At 34.9% G+C, this 16,854-nt stretch overlaps 2 protein-coding genes across 2 annotated transcripts in view; one reads left to right on the top strand and one right to left on the bottom strand.

The window, feature by feature from the left end:
- Positions 1 to 16,161, bottom strand: part of efcab2 (EF-hand calcium binding domain 2) — a 37,032-nt gene extending 20,871 nt beyond the window's left edge. Inside the window, exon 1 of the mRNA XM_051647058.1 lies at positions 15,544 to 16,161. The gene's annotated coding sequence lies outside the window, so the exon portion shown is untranslated. The remainder of the gene's footprint in view (positions 1 to 15,543) is intronic.
- Positions 1,332 to 16,011, top strand: LOC127411466 (ADP-dependent glucokinase-like). The gene is made up of 6 exons (XM_051647051.1): positions 1,332 to 1,593; positions 3,498 to 3,657; positions 9,435 to 9,625; positions 10,336 to 10,432; positions 10,563 to 10,699; positions 12,519 to 16,011. Exons 1-6 carry the CDS (start codon positions 1,401 to 1,403, stop codon positions 13,187 to 13,189), a joined length of 1,449 nt encoding a protein of 482 aa, XP_051503011.1. The 5' UTR covers positions 1,332 to 1,400; the 3' UTR covers positions 13,190 to 16,011.
- Positions 16,162 to 16,854: the final 693 nt, after the last annotated feature.

Here is a 16,854-nt window from a genome sequence, read left to right as displayed (position 1 = left end):
CTGTTACACTGAAACCAGAGACCTCTCCTAGCCAGGCTCTCTGCTGAGTCAAACATCAATCCATTTAGGAGAGAAATATTACATGTCATGCCTTTTCTACAACTACAGTGGCAAAGAGAAAAATATTTCACCATATGAAGGAAATATTATGCTAGACATATAAACATTTTCATGCAAAATGGAAAGTGTAAGTTTATTGCTTGACACGTATTTAATATATTGTACTAAAATCAATTAGATTTTTAACCATTAAAAAAACTTTTATTTTGAAACAAAATGACCGGAAGTGACACTTCAAACATTTCTCTACTAGAGCCAGTGGAAGGTAACACATTTGGGGGCATGTGCTGTTTGCAAGTAGCTATTTTCGAGTATACAAAAAAAATAAATAAATAAATAAATAAATCCTCAAGAGGGCGCAAGATAGCTCACTGTGATGACGCGTTTCCGCCTTATTTAGCAACGTAAATCTCGCAAATGTTTTATATTATACATTTTTTAAATATTGAGTGTACATTTATAAAATTATGCTTTGTGATATATTGCCCTGGAATTAGATTTAAAAAACGAATTACCACAGCTGCGAGGGGGTTTCTATTACAGCTGCTGAGAGAGTGACAGTAAATTTGGCATCTTCTCCCATTTTACTGTCTTAATCCACCGATCTCTATTTTTTTCCTCTTCTGGAAAGTCATTCAAACGTAATAGTGGAATTTGTCTTTTGGTCTTGGGGCAAATGGGTTAGCGAAAATAATATTTGCAGTGATCTCCCATTCACTCTCATTCACCGCTGTCGAAGTTTACCCTTCAAACGTTTACTTCCGCTTTCCAAACCGGCTCATTATCTCAGAATATTTATGTACCACTGGGCACACGTGCACATTATAAAGTATAATTGCTTAAATATACAGATGGCAATGATTAGTACCTGACATTCGAATGTATATCTACTCAAGCAATCTATAAAAAATGATTTTAAAAATCATCATCAGGTAATTGCAAACCTCTGGTGATTGGTTCATCCTGGCCTGCGCGGAAAATAGTATCAAAAACCACGTGATAAAGTGTCAACGCGCTACTTCAGCAGTGGTCAATACATTAATTTACAACGGAATAATAATACTAAAAATCTGAAAAATCTGAAAAATAAACAGTGAGATGAAAATTCGCGGTAAAATTTCAAATTACGAGAATTATTATTTGGAGCCATCGCTTCTGACCAATCCGAGGCAACTTCCCGGCACTAAGCTCCGCCTATTTAAAAAACCCGATTCATGCCAATGGTCATTCTAACCCTTCTTTTTGTTTCTTTGAGGAAAAACATCCGCCCCCTGATTCATCATCACATACTGGCTTAGGAAGAAGGAGAGAGAGGAAAGGAGTGTGTTCATACATCTGAAATGGCCACTGAGCTGCGCTCTGGGGTGAAATATGGCTCGGTTATGTCTCTTGTAGTGGTGCTGGTGGCGTATTGGTTCCGATCCCCGGACAGTTCGGTTCTGGACGAGAGACTGGACACGGTTCTGTCTTCACTACTGCGAGCCGAGAGGAAAGGAGGCATGAAAAGCGTGTCCAGACCGCGAGTGGCTGTCGGTACAGACCTTGAAATGTTTTAAATGCATGCAACGTAAAACACAGATGATATTCAATGCACATGCATGCATGAACTAGATTTTGCATTTCTCCCAATTGAGAATAGCAAAAACGTTGTTTTTATTTAAAAAAATATTCTTCTTCTGTCTAAATGTTAGTAGTTAAATAATATTTCTCCTTTATAGTAATTATAGCAGTTTATTTTTTTAGCCTACTTTCTAACTTTTTATTTAAAAATACATTATTTTAAGCAACTGAATATAATAGCACATAATTTTATTTAAAGTAATTTTAAAATATAAAAACTCAATTGTTATGCTTAAGTTTGGTCGTTTTTCTGACAATAGTTTGTCTATTTTCAGGAAATTTAACATTCGTTTAAATGGCTTATTTTACTGATCTTCTGGGCTCTTTTTTATGTTTTGCATGTTTGATTTGCATCTCTTCTTTGCTTATTGTTGGTTAAAGGGATAGTTCACCCAAAAATAAAAATTCTCCCATGCCATACCCTCATGCCGTCCCAGATGTCTATGACTTACTTTCTTCTGCTCAACACAAATGAAGATTTTTAGAGGAATATCTCAGCTCTGTAGGTCCATACAATGCAAGTGAATGGTGATCAGACCTTTGTAGCTCAAAAAGTCACATAAAGGAAACTTTAAAGTAATCTATAAAACTCCAGTGGTTAAATCCATATCTTCAGAAGTGATATGATAGGTGTGGATAAGAAACAGATAATAATTTAAGTCCTTTTTTTTACTCTAAATCTCCACTTTCACTTTTACATCTGAAAGTCACATGTGGTGCCTGTTTAGTTTCACTTTCACATCTGAAAGTGAATGTGAAAGTGGAGATTTAGGGAAAAAAGGACTTAAATATTGTTCTGTTTCTCACCAAAACCTACTATATCTCTTCTGAAGATATGGATTTAACCACTGGAGTTTTCTGGATTACTTTAAAGTTTCCCTAATGTGATTTTTGAACTACAAAGGTCTGGTCACCATTCACTTGCATTGTATGGACCTATAGAGCTGAGATATTCTTCTAAAAATCTTTATTTGTGTTCTGCAGAAGAAAGAAAGTCACACACATCTGGGATGGCATAAGGGTGTGTAAATGATGAGAGAATTAAAATTTTTGGGTGAACTATGCCTCTATGTCTCTACAGTAACATACTCAGTGCTTGCCAGGAAAAATAACTTGGACCACCAGATTTAGACATAAGGTTTATCAGCACTACTGTTAAATCATTAACTTGTAACAGACACAGTCCAATCTTTTGTGTTTTTGTATGTATTGCTTTTAACACAGGCAATCTTCTGGACATTTGATTACATTTTTGATAGAGCTGATATTGAATCAGTTAAATCTATACGCGGATTGCTCGCCTGTTTATTCAGTCCTTGGTGATTATTGACCTACTTGATTAATCTGATATCATGCCTGTGATTTGGCTGGCATTCATTGTTTTCTCTAACCTGTGATCGTTACCTGTAAGTGCATTGTGTTCTTAGAAAAAACAGCTTGAATCCATAGGCATGTTTGTTTTAGCCAACTTTTGATGGCCATCTAAGTGTAATCCAGTTTATTCAGTTTAAATAGTCAGTTACTGGAAGATATTTTTTAACCCAGTGGTTCTACTAGTGGGTTTGGGTTGCACGTGAGTTCTGATGAATATAATACAAAATAAAAAAACAGAAATTAAATATAAATTTACCAAATGGACAATTTTTCCTATTGAGCCTATGTCTTGTTTATAATTTTGCATATTTCCAGTAAAGAACCACTGGTCTAACCTATGAGTTTTATCTGTTTTGCTGGATGGCCTGGTTCAAAGATTAAATAAATGCAAAATTAGATTAGATTATTGAACCGTACATGTAATCTCATTGTCTTCTTATCAGGTTTTGGTGGTTGTGTGGATATCATAGTGGATGGAGTGGCTCTGCTAAATAAAATCGGTGTGAAGCCAACAGACCAGCCCCTCCACCACGACTACATAGAGAATGCAGAGCAGCTGGCCCAGAGTTTCGCATATTTTTTCTCCCCTGGAGCTGCTTCAGAGTAAGTTTGAGCTGTTCAAGCATGCTAAAAAAGCCCTCGGGACTATAGTAATTGCACAGTATAACATAATAAATCTGTTGTTGTGATTATTTTGATATGATTTGTTTAACAAGTTTATATAGTTTAACTGATTGGAAGCTTCCTTTTTTCAAGCTGAGAGTTAGTTGGATTGATAAAGCGAATTAAATATGCATTTATATAATTTGTTATAAAGTATATAAATTCAATGGCCACAATATGTATTAGACACTTAAACCAAAGTTAAAAATGTATGACTGTCATTGCACAGATAACAAAAAGCCATTAAAACCAAGTGGCATTTGCAAACAAATAATGCTAGATATTTTCTCTTCAGTTTTCTGAGTGAATAAATGAAATCTGTTTCAATGGTTTTAAATTTTTCTATCTAATGCCGTGACATTCTTACATGTTTTAAGTGTCAAAATACTTGTAATAATTTAAATATTGATAAATTAATTTAAGTTGAAATAGATCAGTCTCATACAGTTCTTGTGATATGTTTGACATGTGCACAGGCAGCATGGCAGCGGCCAACTACATTCCAAAGACAGCAATTAAAATTCACACTTCTGAACTGAGCGACAGGCCTCTCAAGATAATATTGCAGTTATGCTGAGACACTGCATAGTGAATGGAGTGTCATTTCTAACTATTGCTGCCAAAGTTTTTTTTTTTTCCTCCATATTTATAGTGGAGTTCTTTTTTTTTTTTTTCTTCTTGTCAGCTAAAGAGACGTTTAAGCCCATATGGTATTTTGAAAGCTTTTGAAATGTTCATGTTATGTTATAGCCGTCATAAGGTAGCCATTTTTTACAGTTACAAATATTAACAGAGTTTCAGGTATTAACAGAGTTTTAGATTTGCAATTGACTAATTTACATTTAAATACTGTGGAAATTCTGTAAAGTAGCATTTAGCGATTCGTTTGCATTTCTTTACACTTTTATCGTTAACTTATTTTTGGATGGCCAAATAACTAAATTAACTACAAAAATATGTGTCCATGCAAATAAAAAATGCATTTGAAATAAATAAATCTAATAGAATAGGAAAGAGGGACGCAGAGAAATATTTTTATTTATTTATTTTTTGCTTTTTCGTTTCTACATTTTCTGATCACCTTTTTTATAATTATTTTGTTCTTTTGCAAGTATAATATGTATAAGTTATGATGTGTGCACTTAGATATATATATATTTTTTTTTTTTTTTTTTTTTTTTCCCTTTTTCTCCCGATTTGGAATGCCCAATTCCCAATGTGCTTTTAAGTCCTCGTGGTCGCGTAGTGATTCACCTCAGTCCGGGTGGCAGAGGACGAATCCCAGTTGCCTCAGCGTCTGAGACCGTCAACCCGTGCATCTTATCACATGGCTTGTTGCCACGGAGACATAGCGCATGTGGAGGCTTCACGCCATCCACCGCAGCAACCACACTCAACTCACCACGCGCCCCAACAAGAACGAACCACATTATAGCGACCGTGAGGAGGTTACCCCATGTGACTCTACCCTCCCTAGCAACCGGGCCAATTTGGTTGCTTAGGAGACCTGGCTGGAGTCACTCAGCACACCCTGGGATTCAAACTAGCGAGCTAGCGAACTCCAGGGGTGGTAGCCAGCGTCTTTTACCACTGAGCTGCCCAGGCCCGATGTGTGCACTTATTAAAAGAACAAAAACTCTCTAACAATTGTCATGCTCAAGGGTGCATGGGTGATTCTCACAAAAGAAAATCTGAAATGATATTTTTCATAAAGTGAGCGAAGCCTACATTTAGGACGATTTTTTTTGCCTTGTGACATTATTTTCAGGACACTTAAGCACATTCCCCCCACCCCACAATTTTCATTACCATAATGCATCCGGACATTTACTTTTACTAATCCTATTGTTTTCAATTATGATGTTCATTACCGTAACAGTCTCTCTCTCTCTCTCTCTCTCTCCCTCTCTTTTTTTTTTTTTTTATTGCATTACAATAAAAAATATGCTGTTATACAGTCATTTAATAAGAAAATGAAAGGCAGTACCATGTGAGTACAACTATGATGTATAAATACGTTACAGTTTAAATAATATAAAAAAAATTCACATTGCGGTAATGAGATTATCATAATGACCATCTTTTTTTTTTTTTATGTTGCGGTAATGTGAAATGAGGGGTAAAATGTGTATGACTATGATGAAAATAATGTCACAATGTAAAATATCTTAATGGCCCTAAAAATATACAAAATGTTCTATATGCATAATATTATTTCTTATTTGCTTCTTTTGATTGTGGAGTAAATTAAGACATTTTATTGACAGGTTTCATGAGAATCACCTGCATAACAGGATCACGATTACTATTGACTTGATATATTAATTGATATATTGTTAATTGGCCTGCTTGGCCAATCAGTCCCACCAGGATTTCACGGTACTTTTTCCTGATTATTGCGGCCCGAAATGACTGAATTTGCTGTAGATTTTCTCAAATATTGCGATGTAATTTGCGGCTTTTTTGTATTGTTTTGCAGTGAACACTCACAAATCCTCATTGTATACCGGTGTAATTTGTGTCAATGATTGTGTAAATGCAATTACATGTAAATATTTTAGTGCACGATAACTGAATATACATTAAGCAAGCAAAAAATAATAAATACACACAAAATACCATACAATACCATAGGTTAAACCTGTGATATGGCTGTTGAAAGACCCTTAATTATTTTTGTTTTAAGATTTTCTGCCACAGACAATGTAAGAGAACTTTTCTAAAGTTAAAACAGACCTACAATAAATCTGTAAATTAAAAACACAAATGAGGAATCAGTTATTAGGCCTGTTGTGGCTATTACATTATCTGATAAAGAAATCTTCTATATGGCCATATACAAACATATAAATTGTGATATATTTAAGCATTTATGTAGATATTCAAATTCCACAAGTATATAGGGAAAAAAGTATGTTACATACTGTATGTGAAAATGACAATTTTGTGATATTTTAAAATATATGTTGCTTTCATATACATATGTGACTTTTTTATATCAGTGAAATCCACATATGAATATATACCTCATATAAGTGTTTACCATATATTGCAATTGATCAGATTCATATTGTATTAAGCACTTCAAATTCTAATCACATTTTACTGTCCAGCTAAGGGAATCTTAAGAGAATATAGAAATGCCATTAACGGTGGGTTTTTGTGTCTCATTTGCCGCACAAACATTTTATCTTCACTCAGAGAGGAGACACAGCTGTCAGTAGGTGGCTTGCACAGACCCAACACTTACAGTGCAGTATTAATATATAAGTGTTATATTAATATATATATATATGTATTATTTACTTTTAATATCTGTAGTATTTTAAAGATTCAAGTTTTGCAAAATTAGCTGCAAAAATAAAGAGCATCTTGTGGAGCACTTGCTTCTGTTTCACACATGACAATAAAAGACTGAATAAATTATTTAATCAATTACAATAATGACAACTGTGCATGTGCACAATTAGATTTTTTACTCTGTGCTAGTGCATTGTGGGATTTAAATGTATCCAAGTGGCTCGAGTGTTTTGACTACATTCACCAAAATTTGTTCAGATCCATTTAATGATTCAGTGACCATTTCTGGTGATGCCAGAAGGTGGTGACAAATGAGTGTCTTGTGTGCAGTGAGTTAGTTACTGAATCAACGATCATAATACATTTTTAATCTTTTAAAATATGTATGTCTACAGACCTACAAAGAGACTTTAGTTGAGGTTTTGTGCATTATAATAACAAAGCAAATCTGTCATTTCCCTACAGTTTGTGAGCTGCTGAGCATGACTTTTATCAAAAGACAACAATAATAGTCTTATAATAATTATGAGTTTCAATAACGTCCGTATGTTTTCATGTATAAAAAAAAAAGTGTCTGCATATCTATTCACTTCAGTAAAATGCATGTGTTCTAAGAACACAGCAGATCTATCTTTTTTCCTACAGTTTGTCGACTGCACACCAACATAGAGGTAAAAAACAGGAGCTGTTATTAAAAATAGATTTACATATTTAACACAGATCTAGTAATCTGCTTAAATTGGCAAAAACAACCGATCAAACTATAACCTCACAAACATAATGTAAAAAGCATAATTTAATGAAGACTCATGCGCTGACATAAACTCCACTTACAATGTGTGCTTAAAAGAAGGATTGTCCTTTGTTTTTTTTCTGCAGTGCATTTCACGTAATGATTCCAATCAAGAATGACATGCCAACAAATAACTCATTTGTGTGTTCCTCATCTCTAGATTATTAATTTAGATCAACATCAATGCCGATAAATGAGCATTGTTGAAAGCAACTTCATAGAAATGAATGGAGCCGCGTTTATTAGACTGTCTGAGTGACGGCTTATTATGTAAGAGTTGTTTCGGCTCATGAAACTCACCTGTGATTGGCTGGATGGTTGCTCAATCAGCCCAAAGTAACAAAACGCACAGAATACTGTATACAAATCCACCATTACGACTCAGTATGGATTTAGCTTGAAAAAGTGCAAGGGACAAAAATCACCTTTTTAAAGAGTGCGGGGGACGTGTCTCCCACGTCCCCCATGGCTGCTACACCCTTGTGCATATAGTATATATCAGGGGTCGGCAACCTTTTTGACATGGAGTGCCATTTTTTATTTTCCTGGTCAATGGCTGTGCCGAAGCATTTATATGAAGTTTTTCGCACCTGCATTCTAGTCTACATCTTGACGTAATCCTTCCTGATGATCACGCAGCGTGTTTTCTTTAGCTGAGTGGGAGACTAAACACTAATAAAGTGTGACGAGACTCGCGCTGTGAGTGCAAGCCATTTGCGCATCACAAGCTGATCAACTATTTAGCCCTTTTCTGTGAATCGCACTTCCAAAATCCTAAAACTTTATTTCCAGGTTTAATTTATATTTTGAATTGACTCAGATTTCTGAATCACACGATGTGGGTTTATGTTTTCTCTTTTAATCGTTTAATGTAATTTTGAGTGTGACCTTGGTTTAAGGAGGGTGTACCTGCATGCTGGGTTGGAAATCTCAAGGATTAATAGTGGTGTTTTCCTTATTACATCACATGTTGTTCTGAAAGCAAAAAAACAAACAAATGAAACATGGAATGTAGGCTGTCATCCGCGCAGACCGACTGAAGCAAAGCGGGCGCCTTTACTCGCACGATTAACCAAAAGTGAAGCGCTGCCGGCTCGTGATGCGCGAATGGTTTGCACGCGCTGCCTGAGTCTGTTGGGAATACTGCAGTCTCGTCACATTTTAACTTTTAGTTTAGCCTCCCATTCAGCTCATGAAAACACGCTGTGTGATCATGAGGAAGGATTACATCAAGATGTAGATTGGAATGCAGACCTATTTATATATAAAAAAATAGTCTACTCCTCTCTCGACGTTGCTGGCGTGCCAGTAATTACCCTTCATTACAAGTGCCATTGGTTGCCAATCCCTGGTATATAGTGTAAAATGTGTGTAGTTTCAGCAATTTTCTGTGTCTGCCATCTGGCATCTTACTCTCTTGATCTCTACCTTCTGTATTGGCTGTTTAAAAACCCGTATTGGTCGACCACTTGTGATTACAGTAAATATTGTTTCGGAGTCATTCCTTTAGAAAACTGAAACAGCAGCCTTATTTTAACATCCAAATTCTTAACTGTCAAACTACCCCTACCCTTACTTGTTATATGCTGACAGTTTCTTTATCTCCCCTTCTCTGTTTTCGTAGGAGGTTTGTGATGAATGACACTCTCTTCAGTGAACTGGTAGAAGCTTCTCGAGAATTGCCAGGAAACAGGTGGTCTATAGGAGGAAATGCACCTGTCATGGCCAGCAGGATGGCACTGGAAGGGTGTGATGTGCTTTTAGGGGGAAGTTTCAGCACAGATTTCATCGACATTCTGTCTCAGCGCATCATGGGTGCCGTAACAGCCTTTGACATTCATACTTTCAGCACAGTTCTAAAAAATGCAATACTCTGCATATTTTGATGAAAATCTGAATCAATAATTTTAAATGTGTTAATTACCAATGAACACTAAACGCTCAATAAATATTAGTAAACATAAAATCAAATAAACTTGCTATTTGTCATTTGCTGAGTAAAACAAAGGTGCTAAAAGGTTCATAAAAAAAAAAAAACTAACACTGTTACCCAAGATAGAAGACAATAAGAACATGCTTGTATTTTTAATACAATTAAGATAATTGTTATTATTCACTATATTTTTATTATCCAGAATTGAAATCAGTAATGAGAGAATGTCTCTAGATATGATGTAGAGATGTATGATTTGTACCTCCTCATAATTATTCATGAGAAGGTGTGGCCTTAATCTACGATGGTTTGTTTTTCTGGTAATGTAATCAAGAATGTAATCGTGTAATCCACAAAAGTAACTATAATCTGATTACGCACATTATAAAATGTAATGTAATCCAATTAGAAGTACTCAATTTTTGTAATTTATGTAATCCATATTACATGTAATCTGTTACTACCCAGCTCTAAAAATAGTTGTTAGTTTACTTTAGTTCAAAATGCATTAACTAATGTTAACTTAAATCTTATAATGTAAAAAATGTATTTAAATATGTGGAAATTAACATTAACATTCTTCTCTCCTCAGTGGCAGGAAACATTGTGGAAGAGCCAGACATCCATCTGATAATGGAGTACCCTACAGGTGCCACGTGGGGGCCGTACTCCTCCCGAAGGGCCAACAGGTGGGCTTACATTGGGTTGATTTATTGTGCTCCGTGCTCAGTGTAGTGTGTAATATCTACAGACCTTATGATGTTAGATCTTACAAAGAATATGCTTTCATTGTTTTGAAATAGTTTGCTTTTTCTGTAGGTATATTGTCCACAGCGATGATCACAATCCGTACCTGGACTCCATAGAGCAATTTCAAGAGAAGCTGAAGGGATATATGCCAGATCTTTTAGTAGTTGGAGGGTTACAGATGATGGACAGCTTCCCTTTCAGACAAGGTGAGTGAATGAAGCCACAGCAGGCCAGTTTTATTAGTGATAGATTTAAAGATCTAAAAGATTGAAAGTACTGCAAATTCTCTATAATAACTTTCATAAATAAAATGATTAGTGGTGTTTGCTAAGGCAAGCATCACTTTAATTAGTGCTCATACTTATAGAAACCACCCAGTACATCATAGCAACCATCGAGAATCGTCCTGGCAACCAAACAGAACATCCTAGCATGTGGTGGTAAATTTTGCACAGGCAAGCGCCACTTGAATGTAAAAAATCTAGTTACATCAAATAATGCTCAGCAAATCATTAGTCAATGTGCATTCAAGTAATTTTAATATCTTTAAAATAGGATCCATATTTTTTCACATATAGGTGCTTCTTCATCTTCTGGAAATTTCATGTCCCAGGGGTTGATTTTTATTGAAACTAACAGATGTCATTTTTTTGTGTTATATGTGAGACGCAATAAAACTCTTAGAAACTTTTTACCAGGCCTTCATCATTTCATTTAATGTATAGATTTGACTGTTCCCAGACCCAGACTTTTAATATTAAACTATGAAAATCCATGATAAAAATGTAATTATTGCATGTTCAAAACTACGAAAAATCGAAATAAAGAGTTTAATAAACCCAAACAATTGCAATATTTATTGTGTGAAAATAATTTCATTCAATTAAAAAATTTATTAATTAATAAAAAAATGTAATTATACATTTTAAATTAAATTACAACAGTACAAACAATTGTGCTTCCAATAAATTTTGATCAAATGTTAGTGTACTAGTTTACCAATTCGACAAAAGTGTCATTGAGGAGCATGTACTCTTAAAATGTATTTCGGATTCATAAAATGTTAGTTTTGAAATAAAATAAAATAAGCGATTTTATTTAAAACCATAAAATGTAATTTCCTTAATAGTAATTTCCACCACAGAATTCTATTAAACACAATCCTTAATTTGAGAGGTGATGGAAAGAACACTGTTGTGAGAATTTTCATGACTTTCAAAATAATAATAATAATACAAAAAATTACAAATCTCCTGTGTAGTATATGTAACCGGTCCTGCTTGACCTGCTCCAAGCGGGATTCGAACCGGCATCTCCAGCATGGGAGGCGGGCATGCTAACAAGGAGGCTAAAGACTACGGCCCCTAGTGTCACTCGCTAGTGTGCCTCTTGAGGCTAGGGAATGAGGTTTACACACACTGCACAGCACGTACCAGCTGGCTACCATTACACATATTCTGTACTGTACTGTCACATGGTGAGATTAACATGTTTTCTTTGCCTCCCTGAGAAAGCAGACAGACCGTAAAGTCTCTTAATAGTCAGTGATTTTGTTTACTTTGCACCTCTATTGTCAGTCTGCCCCACAGGTAAATAAGATTACTAATAACTGTTCCACATTTAGACTGGTAAGATCTCAAACGAGTGGACAAATGAGATCTTATTTAGTTTAACTTTGAAAATACAAGCTAAATTGGAATTTACTTTGTTTTGGAGTAAGAATGGCAACACTTAAACACTATTAAAACATTCCTCTTATTGTTCGAGCGGCTCAACATGTCAACTTCTAACTCAACCAATGGCGTGAGATTGGGGCGGGACTACCTGTTTGATCAAAAACAATCCTGACTGATCGGGATTTTCACACAGACAGAGAAATTATTTGATAGTGCCACAGTGTTTACACTTTTAGCTTACATATAGTTGTCTCTGCATATTAAACTTGGATAGGAGAAAGTATTTTAACATCGAAAAAATTCGTACCATAAATTGGAAATTCTGGAATAACTGACTTTTTTCCTCTAGGAGAACGTGGGTCTTTGTTGGGAAAGCTGGCACAGATGCTGTCCTCCGCGTCCCTGCAGACCGCCGTCCATTTCGAGATGGCTAGCTTTGTTGACGAAGGTCTGATGTCTGATCTACTCGAGTTTGTTCTTCCACATGCCGACTCTTTGGGCATGAACGAGCAAGAGTTGCCCAATCTCCTGAGCCTTTTCCGCGGCAGCAACTTGACCGTGCTGTCCGACCCCAACCCTCGTGTAGCTACTGTGCTGGACCAGATGCGAGAACTCTACCGCCTGGTTAACCAGCACCACCAGGAGGCCGGGACGGGTCGACAGCTCACCCGCCTCCACGTCCACACGCTGGCTTTCCAGGCCATCATAGTCAAGCGCGGCTCCCAGTGGAAGAACACCATGTCGGCGACAGCCAAAGCCTCTCTAACAGCCAACCGCCATGTTTGTGGCTCGCCAGACATTGACCTCAGTAAAGCGCGGTTGATCATGGACGAATCTTTCTCAGTGAGCAGGCGAGAAGGCAGCCAGAGGATTCCACTTAAGGAATCTCGACCCGTATCCTGTTGGGATGAGGAAGACTATGAGATTTGCGTGGCTCCTGTGCTGGTGTGCACTGAGGTGTACCAGACTGCCGGAGGAGGGGACAACATTTCCGCCGCTGGGCTCGTACTGCAGATTTAAATGCGAGAGCGTGTTCGAACAATGCAGACATTGATTAGATATTCTTCGTCCCACATGCATTGATTTTATTTTGTAATTTTTTTTTTATTTTATTGAATTGTTTTATTTTTTGTGGCTAAGACATAGAGACACATCATGTGCAATATAAACATTGGGTCCAGATGATATACAGTTGGGTGAATCTTACGAAACCAGACAAGATCAAGACCGCAATATCAAAACAAAAAGCAAAAAATAAGAAATTCTATTTTGCAGAAAGAAAATTGTTTGCATTGTGACATTATTTTGTAATGACAATTAAGCAAATTTGCCCTCCAGTTCTCAATAACGTAATGTGAAATCTAATTTTCTTTACTGTAATTTATTAAAAAATAACAATATATTAATTTATAAAGTATTTATACATTGTGGTAGTATTTGTTGTACTGAAGTATTGCAGTAATGAGATGAGAATCACCATTGACTATAATGGAAATTACAAAATAATGCATTTACGGTAAAGTGATTTTGGGGGGAAAATATGCCTAATTGTCATAAAAATATTGTAATTGTCAATAATTATGATTATCAGCTATCAATAATTGATGTAAAATGTCACAGTGAAAATAATTGTAATGGTCCTAGAAATAGGATACCCAGTTATCCTACCTGTAGGTCATAGTTTTCTGTTTATATAACGTCTTAAACATCACTTTTGTGTCTTAAAATGTTTTCAAATTTATTCACTTCACACACATTATCCAATCAGAGGCCAGTAATTTGTGAGCACCCATCATTATATTATGGCTGAAATCAATTAATGTAATGCACAATATGCTCAAAAAAGTAGTTTTAATATTTCCTAACAACAACAACAACAACAAAATAATAAAAATTTCAAATTTTTGTTAAATTTTGTTAAAAATTACACAATTCAGCTTGAAGGAATTTGTTATGAAATTGAAATGTGTAAATCTTAAAATTAGGCTAATATATACTGTATATATATATATATATATATATATATATATATATATATATATATATATATAAATAATATTTTTTATTTATTTATTTTTTGACTGAAAGCCCTGTGTGTATCACAAGTGAAAAGGCACGAGAGTTTAGCCTGACTTCAGCCTATTTTGGTACAACATCACAACATATTCTATTTCACACTGCTTTATCCTCATTGATTAGATATTATTTCTGCCTCATTTAATGCTCCGCCTACTCAAATCATGTGATTTTATTTGTCTTAAAGCAGCCATGTCCCATTTTCTCCTATTTTCAATTTCTAACTTCTTCATATTCCGCTTTAACAAGGGACAGAACAATAACAAATCCCAAACATGGAAACAAGTCTGTCTTCCGCTCTTATTTCCTCACACATTATCATGACTTTTATTTATCATGTCTTTGACTGTTTGGAATAGTATGCTACCATACAACTCTTACTATTGCTGCAGAACACAGTAAATGTACTGTGCACTCCCGGATGGCCTGTGACCTTGTTTGATCTGACTGCAAAGAGTTAAGACTTTTCAACACAAAATTGGATTAAAAAGAAAAAGAACTGTTTTTATTTTCTAGATGATAGGATACAACTCAAAGTTTAACTGAATTAAACATGCAACGTGATGATGAGGAAAGTGAAAACAATGTAGCTTTCTACAATTTGAAATGTTTATGATAGAGTAATGCCTATTGGTTCGCTTACTATTTTATAAAATAGTTGGCAGTCTACATTATGTAGTAAACTAGTATTCCATTCCAAACGTTTATCGCATTTTAACACAATGGCTGAATGCTACAACATGCCTCTTTTACTGTTAAGTCAGGAACATGGCTTGATTTTAACTCCGAGTTGGTAAAGGGAAATGTTTTAAGGACAGGAACATTAGAGTAGACCGATATTTGTTAGAAATATTTGTTCTCTTTTATGGAAGGTGACACAACATGAACTATTCTTAAAATGGATGTAATATGAAACCAAAGCCACTTATTTCCTTGCGAACATGTACAATTTTCAATGTTTCAAAAACTACTTGCATTTACATATTTGTAGGAGGAGGATTTGAAGAACTTGGTATAGAAATATACAGATACAGAAATATCCAAGCAAATCTGGGCCCTGGCTTCCGCTCTGCATAGTTGCATCTTCCACACCCTGAGTGCAAGTTGTTACCTACCTCCTGTGCCTATGATAATATATACAGCTTTAACGATGTCTATCATGACTGAATTATAATGTATACCTGCATTTCTTTATATAAGGGGTACATTAGAGCGCTTGTCTATTGTAACTCTATTTTCAAAAGGAGATAAAGATGTCCCACCCTGCCAGATCAGAATGAGTGCACTTAAACACTCACCAGCTGATACATGAAATATGTCTCAGGGATTTCAGTAGCCTGGATAGCCTATGATCCACAACACTTGAGTTGTAAAGAGTTTTGCTGGTGTGATGAGAATGTTTATCCTGGATGAGATCTGAGCCTGTAACATACAAAACCAAATACTGGTCCAGTGAAGGATTTGAAAAATCTTTAGTGTGAACAATAGTGAATGTGATTAATTAGTGTAATCATACATTAATAATACAAATGTGAGTTTAAATGAATGAAAAATAAGGATTTACTCATGCTGTAGCATTTGAATGGTTATTCTTATTGTGCTGTATTAGCTGGAATTGACAGTTTTGATGAACTGCCTGGCTTTCTTTTTTTCTTGGGCCATGCGTAGTCTGTCAACAACACCTGTTTTGAAGGACAAATAAATCTAGTTTCTGATTGACTTTTTTGGTCATGTATGTAATAAAATATTACATTCCTTTTATTGTACTCATATTTCTGCATATTTCTGTTTATTTTATGGAATATGAATCTCATTGTAATCATGCTCACTCAGAGCATTTAAAATAAGTTGTTGAGGTGCATTTATCAGTCTAATTGATAAGCTTGTAATTTATGAATGATTAGCATTTATTTTATTGCTAGGCCTATATTTTGTAAGATATCTTCATATCTTACATTTTTTTTAATTATTATTTTAATCTTTGAAAATTACATTATGATATTTGGAAGAAAACTATAAATATCAGAGTAATTTATTTAAAACTTTTGGAGACAACTGGCAGCTTCACAATGATTTGAATACAGTTTAAATGAATATTATATGTTTATATTGTTTTACAACAATACAACATGTTTATATCAGGTATGTGATTTTCCTGGAGTGGAATTCCAGATTTTACGACCTAAAATATGACCCACGCAAATCAAGTAAAAAAAAGGTTTATTTATTTATTTTTATAAGTCAGATATATGAAGAAACACATGAAAGATGTGTGTTTGTGAAACATTTTCATAAAATATTAATTAACTTACCTCTTAAAACATCTGCATTATTTTCAACTTTTATATATGCTGTTTGGCATATTAGTTAATTATAAATATTATTAATAAATTTAGTATAAATTATTATTATTAAAATAATACTGTATATATTGTCTCATGTTAATTTTCTAATTTCATTATTCACATGCTCAGCAATTTAAAAACAAAAACAAACAAAAAACCCTCCCAAAACACACCTCATATTCCTTCATTTTCTTTACTTTATTATTTCCTCAAAAGAGACTTTTATTTTGACTGGTGATACCATCAGCGGAAGTTAGGACAGAG

This window comes from Myxocyprinus asiaticus, chromosome 20 (assembly GCF_019703515.2).
Source record: "Myxocyprinus asiaticus isolate MX2 ecotype Aquarium Trade chromosome 20, UBuf_Myxa_2, whole genome shotgun sequence".
Lineage (NCBI taxonomy): Eukaryota > Metazoa > Chordata > Actinopteri > Cypriniformes > Catostomidae > Myxocyprinus > Myxocyprinus asiaticus.
Note: the sequence above shows the minus strand (reverse complement) of the source record. Positions and strands in the feature narration are given on the sequence as shown.

Coding starts and splice junctions, on each gene's coding strand:
- LOC127411466 (XM_051647051.1), top strand. CDS start 1,401: ATGGCCACTGAGCTGCGCTCTGGGGTGAAATATGGCTCGGTTATGTCT. Junction 1,594..3,497: donor CAGACCGCGAGTGGCTGTCG/GTACAGACCTTG, acceptor TCTTCTTATCAG/GTTTTGGTGGTTGTGTGGAT. Junction 3,658..9,434: donor TCCCCTGGAGCTGCTTCAGA/GTAAGTTTGAGC, acceptor CTGTTTTCGTAG/GAGGTTTGTGATGAATGACA.